General features: G+C 42.9%; 1 protein-coding gene across 15 annotated transcripts in view; it reads right to left on the bottom strand.

Moving 5' to 3' along the window:
* GBF1 (golgi brefeldin A resistant guanine nucleotide exchange factor 1) overlaps positions 1 to 23,002 on the bottom strand; it is a 128,116-nt gene that overhangs the window by 17,555 nt on the left and 87,559 nt on the right. For 8 of the 15 annotated variants that reach the window (XR_011231658.1, XM_069460528.1, XM_069460526.1 and 5 more), the window contains 10 exons: positions 13,891 to 14,022; positions 9,048 to 9,166; positions 8,412 to 8,520; positions 7,843 to 7,903; positions 6,663 to 6,717; positions 2,789 to 2,936; positions 2,229 to 2,452; positions 1,189 to 1,354; positions 530 to 741; positions 113 to 211 (listed from right to left, as the gene is read on the bottom strand). Coding sequence is in view for 14 of the 15 variants with exons in the window: in XM_069460528.1 (XP_069316629.1) it covers positions 113 to 211; positions 530 to 741; positions 1,189 to 1,354; positions 2,229 to 2,452; positions 2,789 to 2,936; positions 6,663 to 6,717; positions 7,843 to 7,903; positions 8,412 to 8,520; positions 9,048 to 9,166; positions 13,891 to 14,022 (1,325 nt within the window). In the remaining variant the exon portion in view is untranslated. Of the gene's footprint in view, positions 1 to 112; positions 212 to 529; positions 742 to 1,188; positions 1,355 to 2,228; positions 2,453 to 2,788; positions 2,937 to 5,861; positions 5,961 to 6,662; positions 6,718 to 7,842; positions 7,904 to 8,411; positions 8,521 to 9,047; positions 9,167 to 13,890; positions 14,023 to 23,002 lie in introns of all 15 variants that reach the window. The other 7 variants (XM_069460522.1, XM_069460523.1, XM_069460532.1 and 4 more) reach the window with 5 other exon arrangements.

Here is a 23,002-nt window from a genome sequence, read left to right as displayed (position 1 = left end):
AGGAAGCCCCTAAATCCCACCCCTGCAGCATGACAGAGCTGGCCTCACTGAAGATGCCATATCTCTCTCTCTTTTTTTTTTTTCCTTTTTCTTCGAAGGTCAAGAAACTCACCTCCATTTGGAACTTGAGGTGCTCCCGCATGCTCTCAAATAACAGGAAGCATACTCGCAGAGAAGCAGCATAAAGATTCAGTCGCTCCACGCTGAGTAGCTAGAGATCAGAGCAGGGTAGGCTATGAGGTTTCAGAAGCTTACTACAGCTCAACCAAGAAAGAGGCAGGAGAGGCAAACTGGGTGAAGTTGCCACCGAGGTCCTGTGCTCCAAGGGAACTCTGCATCTAGCCATTCCTATATTTCTCTCTGGCTGTCAAGAGTCCCTGGAGAACTACTGGAACCCTCTTACTACGACTACTAGCCAACTGGGAGGCAGACACTTTCCTGGGTCCTATATTCTTTGCACAATTGGCCAAACCTCCCTGTGCTTCCCTGGCCCTTGAGGCCCCGAGCCCCTCTAGCAGTCTGGTCTTACCTGGAATAAGTGGCGGCACATCTCATCCTTGATGAGGCCCAAGAGGGTCTGGCACTGAGATATAGGGGCTGACTCAAGGGCCACTGTCAGCAAATGCAGCCCCATGTGGATCATAACCTCTGAGTTGTGGCGGTCATGTGGATTGGTGAGGGAGATGAGGAAGCGGAAGAGCTCGCGGATGCAGGGAAGACCATACGGGACCAAAGCTGTGCCTAGGGAAGGCCAGGAGGAGAATGGGACTACTAAGAAACAACTAGCCTATTGGCTTGGCCTAGCCTGCCCTGCATTACACAAGGTAATTTCAGGTAAGTGATTCTCTTCAAGGAAAAGGATTTTTTTCCCTGGGGAGGTGAGGGAACTAGACTCATTTATTAGAGGGAATCAGAATTGATGATCCTACCTTTCTGCTAAAAGTCCTAAGCTTTTTATTCTTCCCTCTTACTTCCTATTGCCCACAAAACTCCCTCTTTGTAGTACATGGTAGGGAAGGGCTCCATCCATGCCAACAGTCCTATAGCTTGATTCCATTTTCTGACTAGAAAATGGCCTAGAACTTGGACCAGCAGGTAATCATGTTGGTTCAAGATGGTCTAGGTTCAGGCAGTTTAGTGGGTAGGATAGAGGAGGTGAACAGGCAGAGCCTGCCAAAGAGTACTCACCTTCTTTCTGGGAGGATTGTGTAAAGCGCACGCCCCGTGGATTGACGTAGTCCATGTCATGGACAGAGGCAGAATCAGAGTGCTCGGCAGGGGACGTGCACTCCTCTAATACTTCAGGGATAGATTCCACGGATGCTGACTGGGCCTTTTCCACATGGGCCCCTTCCTGATGTGACCAGTAGCAGGGAGATATAGGAAGACAGATGAAGCAACTTGGAACTTACTCACCTGAAGTACCTGTCCTCCAAGGCTGTCTCTGATGGGCTGCAGGTACAGGGCCAGCTCACTGGTTTGTGAATCAATGCAAGATGGCTCCAGGCAGGAGTATGAAGTACTCAGAAAACATCTCCTGAGGTATCACTGACCTACAGTGACTAGAACCCTAGAGATGCAGAGGCTCATACACACTTAGGATTTAGATCATTACCTTCCAGGAAAAGCCATGGCAAGCTCCCTCCCTTTAGCCAAGTACTACCTATATGCATAACTTTTTTTTTTTTTTTTTTTTTGAGACAGAGTCTCACTCTGTTGCCCGGGCTAGAGTGAGTGCCGTGGCGTCAGCCTAGCTCACAGCAACCTCAAACTCCTGGGCTCAAGTGATCTTCCTGCCTCAGCCTCCCAAGTAGCTGGGACTACAGGCATGCACCACTATGCCCGGCTAATTTTTTCTATATATATTTTTAGCTGTCCATATAATTTCTTTCTATTTTTAGTAGAGATGGGGTCTCGCTCTTGCTCAGGCTGGTCTCGAACTCCTGAGCTCAAACGATCCGCCCACCTCGGCCTCCCAGAGTGCTAGGATTACAGGCGTGAGCCACCGCGCCCGGCCTATGCATAACTTGATAAATCCCATGAGCAACCTCTCACAGTGAGTCATGCTGTGGTTTTTCTAGGCAGCACAGCTAATTCTGGGAAACAGGAAAGCACCCCTCTACTCCAACCTTCTTTTAAGTCAATGCTTGAATAAAGGATCTAAAGGATCAAGCCTATTCCCCCAAAGTGGAAGAGTGAACAGGGACCTTTAAAAATCAAAACCATACCTGGGGGTCAGGCTGTTCAGGAACCCCTAGCTCACTGCTCCCAGGCTCTGTAGCTGTGCTGTACCCTGGAGAGCCAAGTTGCTCCAGGTCAGTGAGGTCTTCTTTAGAGGTGGTCTGGGAGGAGAATTCCAGGCCACTGTCTGTAGAGGGGCTGACCACTGCTGACGTAGCTTCTGAACTTGCAGAGGAGATGGGAGTGGGCACATCAATGAAGGGCATGCCACCTGCAAAGAAAAGTTAAGTGAAGCTTGAAAAAGAGAGACTCTGTAGGCAAAACATACCCTCTCTGATTACCAGGGGCTCTGTTTTCCAGACTGCACATTCATCTCTGCATGTACTGATCTCTAAAGTCGTCAGAGTCCCTCTGAAAGGAGAACAACCTTAAGTCACTATAGAGTTGCTGAATGGTTACAGTCTGATTTGACCTGGAATTTCCCTTTTTGCTCTCAGCAGAAAGACCAAAAGCCCCTCAGCTGGCTGGTCTTACATTTCAAAAGCTCTGAGAGAGAAAGGATCTCTTCTGTCTACTCTAATCAGAGGAAGCAGCCCAAAGCACTCACCAGTGAGGTTAGAGGATGAGGTGGTTCCATTGGGAGTGGGCAGCTCTGAACCTGTTGTGACTTTGGTCATATGGCGTGGGGGCCGAGGGGATCGCTTCTGTTTTTTCCACTTGGATGAATCACTCATGCCTCCTGCTCTCATTTTCAGCTGGAAATATCATACCTCATTAGTGCTGATATTCAAACTAAGACTCGACCCCTAGAAATCTCCCTTTACTTAGTCCTTCTGGTCTCTAGAAAACAATTTGTACCCCACATCTGTGCTAAAAAAGGAATCTAGACAATCAGATCACATTTCTACTTCTCTAACCTGGCTTTTACATTTGCCACTGTATAGGCTGGCATGGCAACCTCCATGTGGAAGACACCATTCTGCTTCTGGGTTGGTCATTGGTAGGGTCAGCCCTCACACTTATCACTCTGCTTCCCTGGGTCCTAAGTGTTACATTAACCAGGCAATCCTGAGTCCTGTAGAAGATGTATGACCCTCTTGCAGAAAAGGTAAGGGCAGGGGCACCTTTGTCTGGAGCATCAGATCTACAGGCCCATGACTCCTGGGCTTTCCTCCTCAACTACCCTACAGGGCAGGCTTCTACCTCTAATCCAACTATGAAAGCCTACTCCTTCCCATCCAGACTCTTAGCTTTCTTATTGCCGTGTGGACTGGGTCTAGACCATAAATATATCCCTTACTCTCTGGAATTTCTGACTCAGATTGGTCAAAGGCTCATTCCTTGGAGTTAAGGAAGGAGTGGCATCCCAGTTTGTTTGCGAATTAAGGATGGAGGGTCATGTCATGCTGCTGTTCTGCTCTCTGCTGCTCCCAATTTTGTTATATCAATGGGACCTCCTGTCTTTCTCACTGTTGGTCTTTCTAAATGCAATTTTATGTTGTCATATGGTAAGGCTACTACTGATTCCTTGGAACCCTTGCTCTATTCTACTCTCCTCTCTCTTGCTGTATTTCTATTCCTCCTATAGCCTCCTTTTAGTCACAAAGGACAATCTCTATCACCTGTTGACTACTCTAGGATCTATGATGTTTTTTACACATTTCCTCCACCCTAAATTCATAGTTACTTTGTTTAGGCCCATTTTGTTTTCTTAGCCTGATGTTTTCTCAGTTGGAGTTTGAACCTAGTCACTCTACAGAGTTATACTAAACTATTCCTAGACTGATAGACCATTCCTGGATTGGAAAACAGCAACTCTCTTCCAGGAACCATGAGAATGACTCTAAACAGAGTAGAAACGCTTTTCCTCCCTGCCTTTTCCTAAAGGCTGAATATATCCAGACTATCCTTTGCCTGTTCAATTCCTTCTCATATCTGGGGATAAAACTCCTTCTTTAAGCTCTCCCAAGCACTCAGAGCCTGGGTAACTTTTGATCCCTTGCTTAGAAAACGGGTAATTCTTCTATCCCTACCCACAGCTCCTTCCAATAAAGGAAAAGCCCAAGAGCTGAGAGCCCTCCCCCTAGCTCTTAATAACATAGCAACCACCTCACATTGGATTTACACTTCTTGTCACTCCATCTTCAAAATGCCTGCAGTCATATGTCTAGAATCGAGCTTCAAGTGTTCTAAACAGTGTGGCTAAGCAGGAACCAGAAGGATGCTCTCTCAGGAACAACTGGAGCTCAGCTGGATCAAGTTCATGGTAAAAAATGTTCTGGGAGAGGAGTCAGCCAAACATGCAGAATGGTAAGAAGCCCAAGAGATCAATGAGGAACCTCCTGGCCTTATTAGCAGTTGTCACTGAGCTCCAAAAAGTACTAACAACTGGATCCACTTTTATGAGACAGCCTTTTTCTCCAGGAGGCTCCCCCATGTCAGGGACTCCAGGCAGAGAAGCCAGTCAGTCACTGAGATTTCTTCTCATACTAGGATCTTTCCTGTTTCTTTCTCTATCCTCTGCAAAGCTTGCTCCAACCTGGTCATTTCAATGAGTATTCTCTGCCTCCTGGCTGGAGTAGGGGTCAAAAGGCTGGTAGTTCTCGCAAATGCCTCAGCTCTTAAAAAAAAACTATAAAAAATATCGTTATGCTCCCTGTCCTAAGGTCCTAAGCTGTGGGGTGCGCAGTGGGTGTTCATGGAACCCTACATCACCTTATCTTTACAACTTTGTATTCTAAAGGACAGCATAAGCTTTACAAAAAAAGAGAACAGATTCTAGGTTAATAATCATGGCAACATGCTGGATAGCCACTGAAGAGAGCTGTAACTTGAGACTATTAAACACACAAATGAAACTTGAGACAATGCATTCAAAGAGAACACAGGCCTAGGCACTATCTATCTAGGTGTACACACACACAGTTATTTTTATTTTTAATGATCTATATGTCCACAACCGTATCTCTAGCATGCACACTCTTGTGACAGCCTAGAAATAACCCACACTCTTCTCTCCCTCTTCTTCTTAAAGTAGAATATGGGGATTCGGGTAATTTTTGGCTTGGATCCCTCCCCTAAGCTCCTCCACAAGTTGACTTTTAAAGGACAGAGGACATCTTTGCAAAGTATTCCCAGTGTCCTGGGCTATCCTGGCACCTGGCTCCTTCCTATCAATTTAGTTCTAAAACTTGGAATGACCCCTTTAATGGTAACCAAGGGGAAAAAAAAAAGACCCCAACTGGATTGCCTACCCTTTCTCTCTAAACTCAATCCAGGTATTGAGATAGAGCTGAGGACTATGCGTAGGCTCTCTATGCCAGCTCTGAGCCAGGGAGAGGGGAGAAGAGGGAAGGGTCTTGCTTGAAGAACTCTTATTGTTTCCCTAGAAATGGCAGATGATCTTAAGCCTCTCCACAAAGTGACAGCAAGACTCAGGCTCTCTAGGCTCACTATGTCATGTTTAAGGCTTCCTTCTCCTGTCTCCAGGCAATCAGATGCCCCGGGAGAATTCTCAACACTGCAAAGCTACAATCACGTGCAACTCTTCCAAAGCCGTGCTGTTACTAGGGAGGGGTAAGTTGTACACAATGGAAAGGGGACCCAGGTGTTACATATAAAAAATAAGCATTTAACGAAATAAATAAAAAGGGGGAAAGGAGAGGGAGAGGGAGAGAGACCTTGAGGTTCTTAAAGAGTAGTACCCTCTCTAACTGGTTCAGGGCTTTGGTCTGCTCCCCACTACTTAGCTCCAGTTTGTTGAGGAGACATGGAGAAATCTGTGAAAGGCAAATGCACGATTTAAACAGAGTGAAATAAACTCAGACACACGCCAACAGGGCACAGGGCAGGAATGGGGATGGATGGCAGGGGAGAGGAGAAGGTCAGGTGCATGCACCAAATAGCCAAGGGTTATCTCCATGAACAGAACCTCTTAGGCCTGCAAGCAGAATCCTCATCAGAGGCCTGGGAAGTCCAGGGCTTCAGTCCAAGATAGAAAGAAGCCACTCTTCTGACCACCATTCTTCTAGCAGTTTAAGAACACTTTGGTCTGGAGTCAGGCACGATCTATCTCTTCAGTTGCACGAGCCCAGTCTAATCAGCATTAGGGTAGGATTTGGGGCATAGCCTCCCTCACCTCCTACCTCCTGACAAGGCTGAGCCCTGCCTGAGGGAGTGGCAGGACTTTCATCTTTGTCAACATATATTTTCAGCCCAGAATGATGGGCCTCACTCATGAAGAACTGGCTCACCAGCTTATGTGGTGGTTCAAAGAAAGATAGGCCAGAAAGGAAAGTTGGGGAAGGACAGGTATCTGGGAGAGAATAAATCTCTCACTAAAGGAGTGAGAGCCACTTCTAGATTTCAAGCAGACCTGTCTAGGCAAAAGCATGTCTGCGCTAAGCAGAGGTATCCCACGGTACTGAAACTGGGAGATTCGGGTCTGGATGAGGGACAGTAGGACAGCTCTCAGGTCATACCTTCTTCATGTTGGTCCCCACATAGTTCTTGGGTTCTTCTTTAAATTGAGGTAACCTATAAGATAGAGAATCCCATGGACTGTCATTAGGAATAATGACAATGTCACCCTCATGCCAGCCACAGACCAAAGGTGCTCTGAGCCAGGGTATGCCCTGTGTCTTAGGAAAAGCTGGGAAGAGAAGCAGACTAATTGCACCCGTCAGAGCTTCATCAAAGAGCCACAGGAATTGAGGGATGTATGACATGGACAAAAGAAGGTAGTCATGAGGGCAAAGTGACTAAGTACCCTTGGAGTGTGGAGGCTCTTTTCATCCCTAAACTGATTCCTTCCTGCTTGTGTTCACTTGGCAAGTACTGCTAAAAGCCAAAGGATGGGGAGAGGGCATCTATCAAAACCCTAGGAGACTGGCATAGGGCAAGAAGTAAAAGGCAGGTTGAAGTTTTGAAGCCAGTAAATTTGAGCCTGAGTAGTAAGAAACTCTTTGCAGCAAGGTCCAAGGGCAGTCTTATCTGTAGATAATAAGGATTATTATCTATAGATCTGAGAGCAAAAAGAAATCCCAGGGGGAGGTTTTAAGGCCACTGTCTCAGCTCTTCTCAAAGTGAATCTATTGAAAAGAGGTATAGGAAACAGGCAGTTAAGCCTAGCATGAAAAGGCCTCGTAGACCCTAGGCTGAGGGCCTTACCTACGGTAACCAACCATCTTGGTTTGCCTGGGACTGAGGTGGGTTTGCCATGATATAGAACTTTCAGCACTAAAATCAGGACAGTCCCAGCAAACTCGGATTGTTGGTCACCCTAGCCCTGGCCCTCTCCACAGAAATTAGGCTGAGCTCTGAGAGCTCAGCAACCTGTTCCAGAGTCCCTTGTGCTGGGCTTCCTTTCTGGGTTCCCTTTCCCAGCTGCTACCTGCAGAGAAACAGACGTAAGTTTGGGAAGCAGAATGAGGTCTGTCAGCCTAGATTAAATAACCCTCTGCCTCCTCCTGAGGCCAAGTCAGTTCCCTCCTCCTTCTCCCTTGCTCAGTAACCCTGGGCCCAGAGAACTGCCCCCATGCATAATCCCAGTGGCTTCTCATGTGGCTGTGGGGTTGGCCAGGTCCCTGACGTGGCTGTGTGGACGCAGGCAGACTCAAGAGGCCTGGGCAGCCGGGCTGAAGCAAACAGCAGCAGGTTTACCTTGTGAAGAGCAGCTGCACCATGTCTACGAGAGTGTGCTCTGCGGATTTTCTCAATAACTCTGCACAGGCAAAAACAAATAACACAGGTGTCATTACTTGCCGTGCTATTATCAGGAGGCTTCTCAGAGCAGACTCCCCTCCAAACCTTGTTTACCAAGGATTATGCCAAACTTATTAAAACCAGCTCCAGTTCAGTCTGGCAGCCATAACTTCACTGGCCCACTAGGTGGCACTATCGAGTCAAGGAAAAAAAAATGGGGAGCGATAAATGTGTCTCGGAGTTGCAGGCTGGTGTCAATCCAAGAAAACCTCAAGGGAGGAGATCTGGTGCCTGGGTTGAGTCAGTCTGGGATCCATCCCAACTCCTGCCCTGGCATAATGGCTGAGGTCTTTACTTTAGCTTCACAACAGTCAAGTACAGAGATATCTTCTAGACCCATATGGTTCCTTGAGTTTGATGAGAAGTCCTGAATTTTCCTTCTCTCTGGGGTTCAGAGACAGCATTCTGTGTTCACACTCAGATAGTGGCCCCAGGAATGGTGAAGGGGCCAACATTCAAGCACCTACCACTGAGCCTCATTTCAAAGCAGATCCGGAAGCAAGACTGCATAATCTCACACACGGATTCATTGGTTAGGTGGGCACCCACTGGGGTTAGCAACAGAGTCCGTAGGACCTACCAGGAAGAAAGAGGAGTTACTATGATAAACCAGGTAGGCTGAGTGAAGAGAGGCTTTCTGGAGGGGAGAAAAGCTGCCTAGTGTTCCTCTAGTCTCTCAGAAAAGTACTCAGGGGTGAGAGGTTAGCAAAACTGTTGACCTCACTTCAGTTTGGTAGGGAGGTTTCCCAGGAGCTTGTCTTGGACACTGTTTCTTCACTTTGTATGGCCCTGACATAGTTCAAAACTCATTCCATCCCTAACCCACGAGTCCAACGGGTGGATGGCACAGATACAGTCTGCCAGAGGTACAAGTGTATTAAGGGTTTCTGGTATTTGATATCAATTCATTTAAAGCTTTTAATTATTTTCCTTAGAAAAAGCTTTTACTTTGGGTACCCGAGCTGCTTGTTTGGAAACAAAGTAGGCTCCTAAGCCCCAGTAGAGTCAAAACACCCCTTCATGCTGCCGGCAGACTCGGGTAAGTAGAGCTGGACGCACCAGCCCCTGGCCATTAGCCTAATTGTTCTTCCCTTCCTGCTTACCTGAAGGATTTTCATCAGGACAACCTCATCACTGGCAGGATCCGTGCCTACAAAACGGGCATGGGTGACAGCATCTGCCATGTTCTCCATGCCCTCTGCTGTGCCCTCATGAGTGGGATCTGCTCCAGTGAAAAAGGAAAAATTAAATGAGGAGAGAGAAAAGGTAAGACAGACTGTCTAGGGACCACTTTGGGAGAATTTGGTTTTTCTCCTCTCTAGTTCCCTAACCTGTGGATCCTTAATATGAGAATTTTTGCCCATAACTGGCTTTCAGGAGCTCCTCAACACAAGCTCCACTGGGTAAAACAGTGGTTCTCAAACTTAAACATTTATCAAAATCACCTGGGATGCTTGTTAAAATACACATTGCTGGGTTCACACCCAGAGTTTTCAATTTTGTAGGTCTAGAGTGGGGCCTGAGAATTTGTATTTCTAACAAGATGCCAGGTTAAGTTAACACTGCTGATCAGGGGACCGTACTTTGGGAATCACTGGTGTAAAACTACTTATTTCACAGAGGAAGGACTTGGAAAGATGAGTTTTTGGCCAAGACCAAGAGCCATGTAGGACCAGAGCTTTGAATGCCATGGTTGTAGCTTTCCTCCTTTTATCTTTCAACACAGCTTCTCTCTCTACTTGCTTTTGGAATTTTGTGTTCAGAAGCAACTGAGGTAGAGGAGCAGGAGGAAGAAATGGACAATCAACTGCCGCCAATAATTATATCTGGGTACCAAGTTACAGCAGATCAGAAACCTCTTTAGTTTCATTCTTATTTAAAACAATATGACAAAGAGCAAGAATCCTGTTTCCAGCTTAACAAAACATTAGGAGAGAAAAGGAGACAAACTAAACAGGACTGGAAGCTGGCTAGTTGGAGAGTGGGGAGAGAAGGAGGATTTAGCTGTGCAAAAGAGGGGAGAAGCTAGAAGTCAGACAACCAGCACCAAGCTGGAAATGAACACAAATGCTACCAAGGGGGGAACTCAGCTCCCATTCATGTGTTAAACAGCCATAAGGAGTAGCCAAAAAAGTTGTCACCATCAAGGCCTTACAAGGGTCCTGCAGTACTGCCTGGCTCCTGTCCCAGGTCTACTCTGAAGGACTCTTTCTACTGCTGTTTAGTCTTGAAAGGGGAGCATAAGTAGGGGCAAAGGGCAGGCACATGATAAAGCTTTTTGAGTGACATAGAAAGTTGCTCCAGAGGTGCATGGTGTAATGCAGGAGCATCTCCTAGCTTTAAGTGGTAGGAGTTAGAAGACATATTTGCCATTTTCTCTTTCTTGGTACCTGAAATTATGGAGTTTCTAAGCCTAAAGCTCAGGGGATGCCTCAGAAACTCGAGCATTTCTCTTGCAATGTTAAGTAAGATTGTCATTAATTGTGAGTGTTTTCATCTTTCTCTTCTGTCCTTTTTAGTCTCTGACACTTCATCAAAGACTTTCGTTGTCCCTCTTACAGCATCCCTCTACTCAGCACCAGGAGTGGTTACTTTAGAGGACATACGGAAGGAAGTCCGTTTCATGATATATAGTATAAGGGGGTGACCCAGCTCCTCCTATCACCCCAACTCTCCATGTTTCTCCCAATTTGCACAGAAAATCCCATACTCTCAAGGCCCTTGCCCAAATCCTCTCTCACACCCTGCCTGACAGTCTTTATTCAGGCTACCAGAGCCCACACAGGAAACTGTGGTCCTGCTCAGTGTTGTGTTATTTCAGAGCTCAGTGAATGGCAGCCTTGCTCCCATCTCACAAGGCTCCTGGGGGTCCATTTCTTGCCCTCTTTCAGTAATCTCTCTTGTTAAAGTGGTTTAAGCTCTACTGATCTCTTTGTATTAATAGTTCTTATCCCTTGAGCTTGAGTGAAGTAGCAAAGTTAATTTTCTAAAAAGGCAGGTAAGAGGGATAGGTCTTTAGAACCATAGGCAGGGCTTGCCAGCAAACCATGCAATCAGTGGCACAAATCCTGGTCTGGCAGCTGTGTGGGACCAAACAAAAGGCCAGTCCTTGGAGTAGGACCTAAAATAATCCCTGAAGCCTGGGGTCATAGGATTGAGAAGTTGGGGGTGTTTTCTTCTAGACGAGCAGCCTAAACAAAGGATTGCTTGGCTTGGGCTCACTTATAGACTTTCTCTTCCCCAAGATCCCTTCTTCAGAATGTCCTCCTTTTCTAGCCACTCTGGAGCCAACTTCAGGGAAATTTGCCAATCTCATCTCCTTTGCTTTCAGGCACTCCAGCCTGCTCCTTTTCTCATGCCCACCACAATCACCACCTCCAGCATTCTCTTTTCCCACCACAGGAAACTCCAATGACCAGCTGGCCTGAGGTCTCCAATGACCAGCCTATCTGCCAAGTTCAGGAAGGGAAGAGAATATCACCCACAAAAGAGCAGAGGGAAAAGGCACAGGGTGCAGCTATTGGAGGCTGTGAAGAGAGATGACCTGCAGGTGGAGCTCAGGGCAAGGCTGGAAGTGGCTGGGCCTGATTTTGTTTAGGAAAAGTATGAAGCTACAACTAGGGTGTCTGAAAAGCTGATGCATCTATTCAGAAGCTAGCTGGCACCCAGGATTCCTGCTCAGGATCCTCAATGCTTCAGCTAAATCTAACTTTTCTTGAAAAGATAAAGGGTTTTCCTGCCCTGAAATGAAGGCTGTTTTCTCTTGTGGCTAGCTAGAGCCTGAGCCTCTTCTTTTCTTTTCTTGTCTCCCTACTGAGAAACAAAGACAGCTGCCTGTTTTTGATGTTCCTTATCCTTGCACATGGGCTGGCAATCGGGGGGAAAAGGAATTCAGGATCCTGAGTGACAAGACCAACTAGAAAAGGAATCTAAAAAAAGACACCACAAATTCAGAGATAAACTATAGATTTGGTGAAATATTTGGCCTAGACTGGGAGCAAATATGTGTAATGCTATGATAGACAATGGGTTAATATTCCTACTACACAAAGAACTCCTACAAATTGATATGAAAAACAAAAACAACTCAATAAAAAAATAAGCGAAGGAGGGGAAATTCAAATGTTCAATCTCTAGGAAACAAAAACAACAAAACACCAGTTTTTACCCACCAAATTGATACAAATAAAGAAAACTGATAATATTCAGTGCTGATGACAGGGTGGGGAAATGGAAACTCTCAAACATTGCTGATGGAAGTGTAAATGCTGTAATCTTTTGGGAAAGCAACCTGGTAGTAGCTATAAAAATATAATATGCATGTGGCCTTTAATCCAGAAATTCCAAGTTCAGAAATCTTTCATACAAAAGTAAAATTAGTAAATAAGGACATATGAACAAGGATGCTTATTTTAGCATTATTTATAATGAATCCAAATATGAAATAATCTAAATGTTAAATATTAATAAGAGAATGATAAAATAAATTGTTTACACTATATTATGGATACTATACTGCTACTGAAAAGAAAAAATCATACAAGAGACTGGGGAGAGGGAAATGGGGAGTCACTGCTTAATGGTTAGAGTTTCTGTTTGGTGTAATGAAATAGATGGTGGTAATGGTTGCACAACACTATGAATGTAATTAATGCCACTGAATTGTACACTTAAATGATTAAAATAGCAAATTTTGTATTTATATATATATATATATATATTTTTTTTTTTTTCTTTTTTTGTTTTTGAGATAAGGTCTCACTCTTCTGCCCAGGCTGGAGGTCAATGGTGGGATCATTGCTCACTGCAGCCTTAAACACCTCAGCTCAAATGATCCTTAGCCTCCCAAGTAGCACAACTATAGGCACATACCACCACGCATAGCTAATTAAAAAAAATTTTTTTTTCTTTAGACACAGGGTCTTGCTATGTTGTCCAGGCTGGTCTCAAACTTGTGGCCTTAAGTGATCCTCCTGCCTCAGCTTCCCAAAGTGCTGGGATTTTAGGCGTGAGCCACTATACCTGGCTTATACTATATATTTTACTATAATAAAAAAAATAAATCAGATGGATAATGATATCACATACATTTATGTTAATATTATTAAGTGAAAAAATATGTACACATAATCCTATTTTTTTAAGAAAGGGTGGTATTGTATTTATATTTATATACTCACAGAAAAAGGTATAGAAAGAGTTAAACCAGGCTGTTAATGCTATTTACCTAAGGAAGGGGGAGAAGCATTGGAAAGATAGAAGAGAGACAATTAACCTTTCTTTTAGACACTCCTTTATTGTCTTTTTTTATTTTTATTTTTTGAGGCAGGGTTTCCCCCTGTTGCCTGGGCTAGAATACAGTGGCATCATCATAGCTTACTGCAACCTCAAACTCCTGAGCTCAAGCAATCCTCCTGCCTCAGCCTCCTGAGTAGCTAGGACCACAGGTGTATGCCACCATGCCCGGCTGATTTTTCTATTTTTTGTGGAGATAGGGTCTTGCTCTTGCTCAGGCTGGTCTCAAACTCCTAGCATCAAGAGATCCTCCCACCTCGGCTTCCCAAAGTGCTAGGATTACAGGTGTGAGGCACTGCACCTGGCCTTATTGTTTGTCTTCTTACAATAAATATGCATTATATTTGAAAAAATAACTTTAAAAATAAACCAAACCAAAACCCCAAGGGTGCTATACCCTTAACTTCCTCCAATGCATAGTTAGAGAAACCAAAGTCCCAGGGAAACCTCCTCTCCCACCCTCCCTAACCTGCACAACCTCAGTCAAGTGGGATGATGAGTAACCAATAACAATCCTATTTCTCTTCTGCAAGAAAAGAGATAGCTGGGAAAATTTTCCCAGTATCACCAGCTCATTGTCTAAGGCCTGAGCGCCCCAGAAGAGTCAGGACATGAAGTGTTGTGGTTATCCAACAAAGCCTTAGATCTTACCTATGAGTGCATAGGACAGGAACTTATTGACAGAGGTGAGTGCCAGTCCAGTGATAGGGCCAGTGGTATCTTCGGAGCGAATCACTTCCAGAAATGGCCGAAGGAATACATTGGGCTCAATTTCTGAGAGTTCTGCAAGAAAAGAAACAGAAATGAAGAGATACCATTTAATGAAAAGCTAAACCCTGGAAAGAGGCCCTTCTTGTTTGTGCGACGAAGCTACAAGTCTTCGTTGCTGGGTCAATCTTCTTCCCTCTGGAGTACCTAGAATCAAATCCCAGATGCTGTACCATTTTATCTGTAAAATTTTCAGTATGTAGTTCTAAAAGATTAGGAATCTTAAAAAAAAAAAAAAAAAAACCAAAGCACAATATCATCATCATGCTTAAAAAGTTAATAAAATGATTAAAATGGTAAATTTTAGGGTCGTCCAAGTGCAGTGGTGTTTATAACTGATTTATCACAACCAGTTACAGATTCCTTTGTTCCTTCTTCACTCCTACTGCTTCACTTGACTAGCCTAAGAAAACAATAAAAATAAAAAATGGTAAATTTTGTTACATATATTTTATCACAATTTTTAAAAATTTAACAATTCTTTAATGTCATCAACTATTGTGAGTTATTTTTCCATGTCTATTTCACCACCTTCCCCAGTGATATACAATAGATAAACTTTATCTTTGGTACAGCCAATGTGACCCTTAGATCCCTGGGCATGTTCCTGTCTTTATGTCCTTTGCTGTTATGGTCAAGGTCACTTCTCTTAGAGAAAGAGTACAGCACATCCCAGGAGGGTGAGAGGAAACCGTGAGGTTCATAGTTCCTTGCTGAAAAATAAGCCTAAAAAGAACAAAAGCCTGGGCAGTCTCTTAGTCATGCAGGCAGTCTAATCTTGGAAGGTACTAACCACTCTCCAACCTCTTTCCTGCCAAAAGTAAGCAGAGAGTTTACCCTGAGATAAAGGGGCAATTCATAATCTTTATTTACAAGTGAGAAAAATAAGGCTCAGATAAGATAGATGATTGGCACCAAATTACACAACTAATAAGCAGAGCTGGGATTTGAAACCAGTCTATGTGGTTCCAATACTTGTAAAACTCCTACATTTATTCTACCTAATTACCAGCACATACTTCTAAATATAGATTTCATTCCAGGTCAAAGAAACCATACTAATCTGGTCTTGCTCTCTACCCTACTCTGCCCAGGGTTTAATTTGTTTTTCTAGATTCTGCTGTGCTTTCATCTTTCAGAGACCAGTTCCCCAAAAGGCTTCCTAAATAGACCAGAAACATTTAAGGATGTGATCTAGGCTGCCCCACCTTTAGAGACAAAAGGATGCTGGGTTTCCTAAGCACCTTCATTTTCATGCAAATGTAGGGAGCTGTCTACTCAATTCCTACTACCCGCTCTCTGGGTAAATATTCCTGGGCCGGCTGCTCCTCAGATTAATGCTTTAATTAATTGGCAGATTGGGTAGCATTTTCCAAGCCTGTCTGTACAGCGATCACATTGGCTGTAAAAAAACCTGCTTCTCATCCCTTAATGCCCCAACCTAGAGATGTACAATTTGCAGAAAAAATCTAGAGAAAAACCTGTGCCTGTCTGTCTGTGTGTGGTGGTGGTGGAGGGCTGAGATGTAAGGAATATAAAGTATTTGGAAAACTGATATATATCATTATATAATGTACTTTAAAACAGCACATTAAAAATTTTAAAATCATCTAGTCTTGCTTTAGAAACACAAATGCACATAACACTTTGGTCTGTCATTTGAAAAATGGTCATGACGGAAAAAAAATCTTTAGAGTTGGGACAGAAAACAGACCCTAGGTTTTCTGTGTTTTCATCCAGTTGCTACAACTATGCTTGCTTCATGTCTTTCTTTGTGGCAAAAGACTTGGGCAGTTTTATAGCTAGGGTCCACACTTCCCAGGCCATGTGCATTCAGCTTCTTTGTTTACTTGTAAATTTGGTAAAACTCTTTTTTTTTTAATGATTGGTTAATATAGTATGTAATAACCTTTTGAGATTGGCTTCTTTCATTCAACATCATGGCTCTGAGATTTGTCCAAGCTGTTGCATGTATCAATAGTTTGTTCCTTTTTACTGTTGAGTAGTATTCATTCACTGGTTGAAGGACTTTTGGGTTCTCCAGTTTGAGTCAATTATAATAGAGCTGCTATAAACATTTGTGTACTGGTTTTTGTGTGAACTTAGGTTTTCGTTTCTCTAGGGAAAGTACCCAAGAGTGAGGTTTCTGGTTCAAAGGGTAAATATGTGTTTAGCTTTACTGCCAAACTGTTTTCCAGAGTCACTGTACCACTCTGCATTCCCACCAGCAGTGAGATTTCTAGTTTCTCCACATCCTTTCCAGTACTTGGTAGTTTCAATATTAGGTAGTATCTCCACATGGTTTAAATGTGTATTTCTCTAATAACCAATGACACTGAACATCTTTTCATGTGCTCATTTGCCATCCATATATTCTTTTGGGTGACATGTCTGTTCAAGTCTTTTGCCTACTTTTTATTTTTTAATTTTTTTCTTTTTTTAGAGAGAGGGTTTTGCTCTGTTGCCCAGGCTGGAAGGCAGCTGCCTGATCATCGTTCACTGTAGCCTTGACTTCCTGGGCTCAAGAGATCCTCCTGCCTCAGCCTCCCAAGTAGCTAGGACTATAGACCTGTGCCACTACATCTGGCTAATTTTTTTTTTAAGAGATGGGGGTCTTGCTATGTTGCCCAGGCTGGTCTCGAACTCTTGGGCTCAAGCAATTCTCCCTCCTTGTCTCCCAAAGTGCTAGGATTACAAGCATGAGCCACCGTGCCCAGACCTTTGTGTCTACTTTTTTTTGTTTATTTTTTTTTTTATTTTTTTTATTTTTTGAGACAGAGTCTCACTCTGTTGCCCAGGCTAGAGTGAGTGCCGTGGCGTCAGCCTAGCTCACAGCAACCTCAAACTCCTGAGCTCAAGCAATCCTCCTGTCTCAGCCTCCCGAGTAGCTGGGACTACAGGCATGCGCCACCATGCCCGGCTAATTTTTTCTATATATATTTTTAGCTGTCCATATAATTTCTTTCTATTTTTGGTAGAGGTGGGGTCTCGCTCTTGCTCAGGCTGGTCTCGAACTCCTGAGCTCAAACGATCCGCCCACCTCGGCCTCCCAGAGTGCTAGGATTACAGGCGTGAGCCACCGCGCCCGGCCTTGTTTGTTTATTTTTGAGACAGAGTTTTGCTCTGTTGCCCAGGCTAGAGTGCCGTGGTGTCAGCCTAGCTCACATCAACCTCAAACTCCTGGGCTCAAGCGATCCTCCTGCCTCAGCCTCTTGAGTAGCTGGGACTACAGGCATGCGTACCATGTCTGGCTAATTTTTTCTATATATATTTTTAGATGTCCATATAATTTCTTTCTATTTTTAGTAGAGATGGGGTCTCGCTCTTGCTCAGGCTGGTCTCAAACTCCTGAGCTCAAACAATCCACCCACCTCAGCCTCCCAGAATGTTTGTCTACTTTTAAATTGAATTTTTTTTTAACTGTTGAGTTTAGAGACTTATTTCGGACTCAAGTCTTTTACTGGTGATACAGTTATTTACAAATATCTTCTCCTGGTCTGAAACTTGTCTTTTCATTCTCTTAATAGTATCTTTAATAGAGTAGACATTTTTACTCTGGATGCAATCTGATTTATCAATACTTATTTTATGGATTGTGTTTTGGTATAATGTCCAAATTGACTCTGCCTAATCCCAGGTCACAAAGACTTTTTCCCTATGTTTTCTTCTAAAAGGTTTACAGATTTATGTTTTTTACCTATGATCTAATTTGAGTTAATTTTTATATAAGAGATGTGGTTTAGATTGAGGCTCTGTTTTTTTTTTTTTTTTGGCATAAGAATGTCCTATAGTCCCACCACGTGTCATTGAGTTACCTTCACCTTTGTCAAAAATAAATTGACATATTTACATGAGTCTCTTCTGGATTCTCTATTCTGCTCTATTGATCTATATGTCTAACTCTCTGACAATACCACACTGTGTTGATTATTATAGCTGTATACTAAGTCTTAAAATCAGTAGTGTGATTCCTCCAACTTTATTTTTCTTTTCCACTATCATTCAATATTCCAGTTCCTTTGCCTTTCCATTTCAATTTAAGATAAATGTCTATATTTACACATAATTTTGGAAGTTTTAAAGGAATTACATTGAGTCTATAGATCAGTTTAGGGAGACATGGCATCTTTGCTATGTTGTGCCTACCAGTGTATGAACATAGTATAATCTCTCCATTTATTTAGATCTTCTTGGCTTCTTGTATCCCTGTATTATAGTTTTTAGCAAACAGGTTCTGTATATGTTTTGTTAGATTTATATCTAAGTATTTAATTTTACTTGGAGTATTGTAAAAGGTATTGAGTTTTTGGTTTTATTTTGAGACAGAGTCTCACTCTGTTCCCTAGGCTAGAGTGCCATGCGTCAGCCTAGCTCACAGCAACTTCAAACTCCTGGGCTCAAGCAATCCTTCTGCCCAGCCTCCCGAGTAGCTGGGACTACAGGCATGCGCCACCATGCCCAGCTAATTTTTCTATATATATGTTTTTAGCTGTCCGTATAATTTCTTTCTATTTTTAGTAGAGACAGGGTCTTGCTCTTGCTCAGGCTGGTCTCGAACTCCTGACCTTGAGCGATCCTCCCGCCTCGGCCTCCCAGAGTGCTAGGATTACAGGCGTCAGCCACTGCATCCGGCCTATACTGCTAGATTTGATTTGCCAGTCTTTTGCCTCTTAAGATGAAAGAGCTCAGTATGGCATTGAGAGGCTTGGCAGGGACAGGAGTGATACTATACAGAGGCTTGGACAAAGTCCCATGGAGAACTCTCTGGAGGCTTTGGACATGACCCTTATACAGTACACAACTTAGTCAATGGAAAGATCAGTAGTCTCACTCCTATCAATAGCCAGACATGTGATACCCAAGCTCTTCATCTGTCAAATTAGGTAGCTGAAATCTATGACTGCTAAGATACATTCATTCTAGCACTTCCATTCTGTGAGTCAATGCTTTATAGAAACCTACTGATGGAAAACTAGATGGGGTGGACTTTCAGTGAGCCCACCAGGAACCTACACACTATCACCCTCACTCCCCCACCCCTACAAAAAAGAGCATCATGACACATACAGTTAATTTTACCAAGAGAGTTTTGGCTAGGCAGAACTAGAATTTTGTTCTCCAGGTTCAACTGTGGATTGCCAGAAGAATTAGACAAGCTTTAACAGAAGCAATTCTGCAGCATGGTGGTAGAAGTAGGAGGATGTTGTACTCCTAGCAGGGCATCACTAGTTAGGACATTTCTGATTTAAGGTGTACCTCTTTGTAAATATGTAATTTAAAAAACCCTGGAATTTGAATTCATAATCCTGATGAGATGTTCAGAGGGTCCTCTAGAATAGTGCTTCTCAAACTATCTATGGTGAATGGCCAGGTTTATTTTTTTTACTTTATTTCAATCCATTACAGACCCATACTTTTATAAAATACAATAAATTACTAAAAAAAGAAATTAAAAAATAATATAAACTCTAATTTTTTATTACTAGAATTGACATTGAAATTACTGTCTCTGTTATAAAAATTTCTAAATATTTTCTCAAATCTGTATATTAATATCTCTCTTTACATACAAAGCAGCAGTTTGTATACTGTACTGTTTTACAGATTATATTAATACTTTGAGTAACAGTACTTTAGAAAAATAAGTCATAAATTTCAACTGATCATTCCAGAAAATCCTCCAAATCCTAAGATATTATAGCTAAAATAAGCCCTTAAAATAATTTACAAATTAGGTCATTGAGATTTAGGGAAGATAAATAATGTGTACAATGCCACAAGACCAGTTAGAAGTTGAGGGCACTAGGTAAAATCATGGGCTTTAGAGTAGCATTCAAATCCCAATTTTGCAGCTGAGTAGCTGTGTGACTTTAGTTTCTTCATTTTTCTATGTCTCTATTTTATCACCTATAAAATGGGTATTAGAAAATTAAAATAAATTACACTGGCCAGGTGCAATGGCTCATGCCTGTAATCCTAGCACTTTGGATTACAAAGGGCAGGAGGATTACTTGAGGCCAGGTGTTTGAGACCAGTCCGAGCAACACAGCAAGACAGTGTTTCTACAAAAAAATGAAAAAATCAGTTGGGCATGGTGGTGCACGCCTGTAATCCCAGCTACTTAGGAGGCTGAGGCAGGAGAATCCTTGAGCCCAGGAGTTTGAGTTTGCAGTGAGCTATGATGACACCACTACTCTCTAGCCTAGGCAAAAGAGAAAGACTCTGTCTCTAAAAAAATAATAATAATATTTAAAAATAAATAATAATAGCAGCTAACGTTTATTGAGCATATACTATATGCTAGACACTGTATTAAGTGATTTACACACATCTCATGCATGTAAAACACTTGGTACAATGTATAAAGTGTGTTATAAATATAACTAAGATATTATTCTAGTTTTTAGCTCTAGAGTCCTAGCAGCCCGTGTTCTTTATATTGTATACCAGTTTATTTTTTAAGATTTAAGTAAATATCAAAAAAATTCAAGAGTATTTCAACATGGATTTTTGGGGGAAAAAATCAAAAGTAGGCCTTCTACCTTTGACTCTAAACCTTAAAAGGAATACAAGGTAAGGATAAATACCAAGATAACCAGTGGTTATTATTTATGGTACAATTTGGGAAAGCTCTTTTAATTTCTTTCTTTCTTCTTTTTAAGAGGCAGGGTCTCGCTGTGTCACCCAGGTTGGAGTGTAATGGCCTGATCATAGCTCACTGTAATCTTGACCTCCTGGACTAAAGTGTCCTCCCACCTCAGTCTCCCAAGTAGCTGGGACTGCAGGCACACTACCATACCCAGTTAAATTTTTAAATTTGTTTGTAGAGATGAGTCCTCGCTATATTGACCAGGCTGGTCTCAAACTCCTGGTCTCAAGTGATCCTCCACCTCAGCCTTCCAAAGTGTTGAGATTGCAGGTGTGAGCCACTGTGCATGGCCAGCTCTTTTAATTTATGAGGGCTTGAGCTTTCTCCATAGCATACTGAGAGCAGAGAAAGGAATAGGCTTTCTTTTTCTAGTGAATGATTGAAATATTCATTCTCATTTTAGAAGAGATAAAGATAACAATAACAGCAATAGCTGATATTTATTACCTGTGCCATGCTACATGCTAAGCACTATACGTACCTTCTCTTTTCATAATTATCCCCATTGAGAAGAAGAAAATGAGATTTAGAAAGGACAAGTAGATGTCCCTACCAGCTGAGATCATACAACTAGCTAATAGTGGAAATGGGAATCAAATCCAGGTCCATCTGACTCCAAAAGCTGTGCTCCTAGCCATTCAATTTCACTGCTTCCTATGAGGCCAGAACAGAAAGGTTTCTGGTGTTTACCTCCCAGTTTGGCCTGCTGGGGACTGAGATTCAATTATCTGGATCTTCTTCAAAAGAATGAGAAGAGCTGCCTGAGTCCTTCAGAAGAAAAGTGCCATGATGCTGCTCATAGTAAGCAGGCTGAGTAATTTCACAACTAAGGAGATATCTGACACCACAGCCAAGCAGCCAAAATTCCCGCCCTGGAAGGCTGTCAACCTCAAGGCACAAACAGTCCAGTAAACAGAGTGCAGATTAGGTAGAGGGGTGCTCTGAAGGTGACTGGTTCATGTTCTAAGATGAGGGAAACAAACAGGTACAAGGAGGGGAAATCCAACCCCCCATTGTAGAATGAACATTTGGGATCCTTCTAAAATCAAATCCAGGTCCAACTTCTAGTTAGTGCCAAATTACAACAATTACAAGAATTATTAAACTATTTCTGGGGAAACTCATGGGCCACTTCCCCTCAAGGCAAAGTGAAGCCCTTTGGAGATGACTTGGTGGTGTTCTGCTCTTACTGTGCTTAATACCAGTGGGCATAGAGCTCAACTCCCCATATTATAATAAAACAGAAGTCTCAGTTTGGCCTAATGTCAGTCTGAGAATCTGCAGATGTCCCCCAATTCTACTGTCTTCTCAAATGATGAGGTGACCTGTCCAAAACGGGGATGAATCCTGACATTGTTTTTTCTTTTCATGTCAGAGCTGCCACCTTCTCTGATAATCTATGTCAAAGGCCTCAATGTGTGGCCTCAAGCACTGCCCTTGGACAAAAGAGAACGCTTTCCTAGTCTACAGGGGAGCAGCCACCACTCTCCCAGGAGGCTGTGTTCTCCAGCCTGCAGCAGCCTTTTCTCATTTGGCCAGCATTGGGCTGGCACATTCCTGAGCCAAAATGCACACATAAGCTGCTTTCCCTGGTAGCGAAGCTCTTCACTCCTGAGTGACTCTTATCAGGGGTAGTTGGGCATTCTCAATTGGATTACGCTGACAAGGAAAAAGTCCTGCGGTATATTATTTCAACACCATTTGGCTTCAGAAATGCCTGTCTCGACCCTTTTGCCCTCAGAGTCTACTTGTCCCTTCTTGCTTTCTAGAGGGTCACTAGCCTGCCCCTAATCTAGCTCTTCATCCTGCAAATACTGGCCCGTGTTCCTTGAGACACAATACCATCATTCATAAGATGGATCATGTATAACAGACTAATAAATCAAAGCATGATAAAAACAGAAATCTAGTTCATTTACCACTCTAACGTTTCTGTATCTAGAGCCACAGGACAAAATTATTTGAGCACAATAGCTTTTTGGTTTTGGGCTTTTCTGTCTATGCCTGCACATTCCATTTTAGGAGAAAGTGTTAGGTCTCATATTCTACTTTTCTGACTATACTACACTCAGGAATATATTTCTTGTAAAAGACAAGACTGAGAACAATCTACAAATGAAATTTCTGAAGTACTGTAAGTTCAACAGGAAGGAGCTATGTTCTTTTTGGTCACCAGGGGATATCAAGAGTAGTGGTCCAAAGGATGAGCAAAACTAAACTCTGGTGAAGCCAGAAGCCTCTGGAATATCTGTCACACCTCCCATACCTTTGTTTTTCAGCTTCAAAGCTTTCCATACCTATGAATGGACAGGTGGGAGTATAGGCTTGGTTTCAGGAACTGATTCC

This window comes from Eulemur rufifrons, chromosome 28, assembly GCF_041146395.1.
Source record: "Eulemur rufifrons isolate Redbay chromosome 28, OSU_ERuf_1, whole genome shotgun sequence".
NCBI classification, from domain to species: Eukaryota; Metazoa; Chordata; class Mammalia; order Primates; family Lemuridae; genus Eulemur; species Eulemur rufifrons.
The sequence above is the reverse complement of the archived record's forward strand: the minus strand, read 5'-3'. Positions and strand labels throughout refer to the sequence as shown.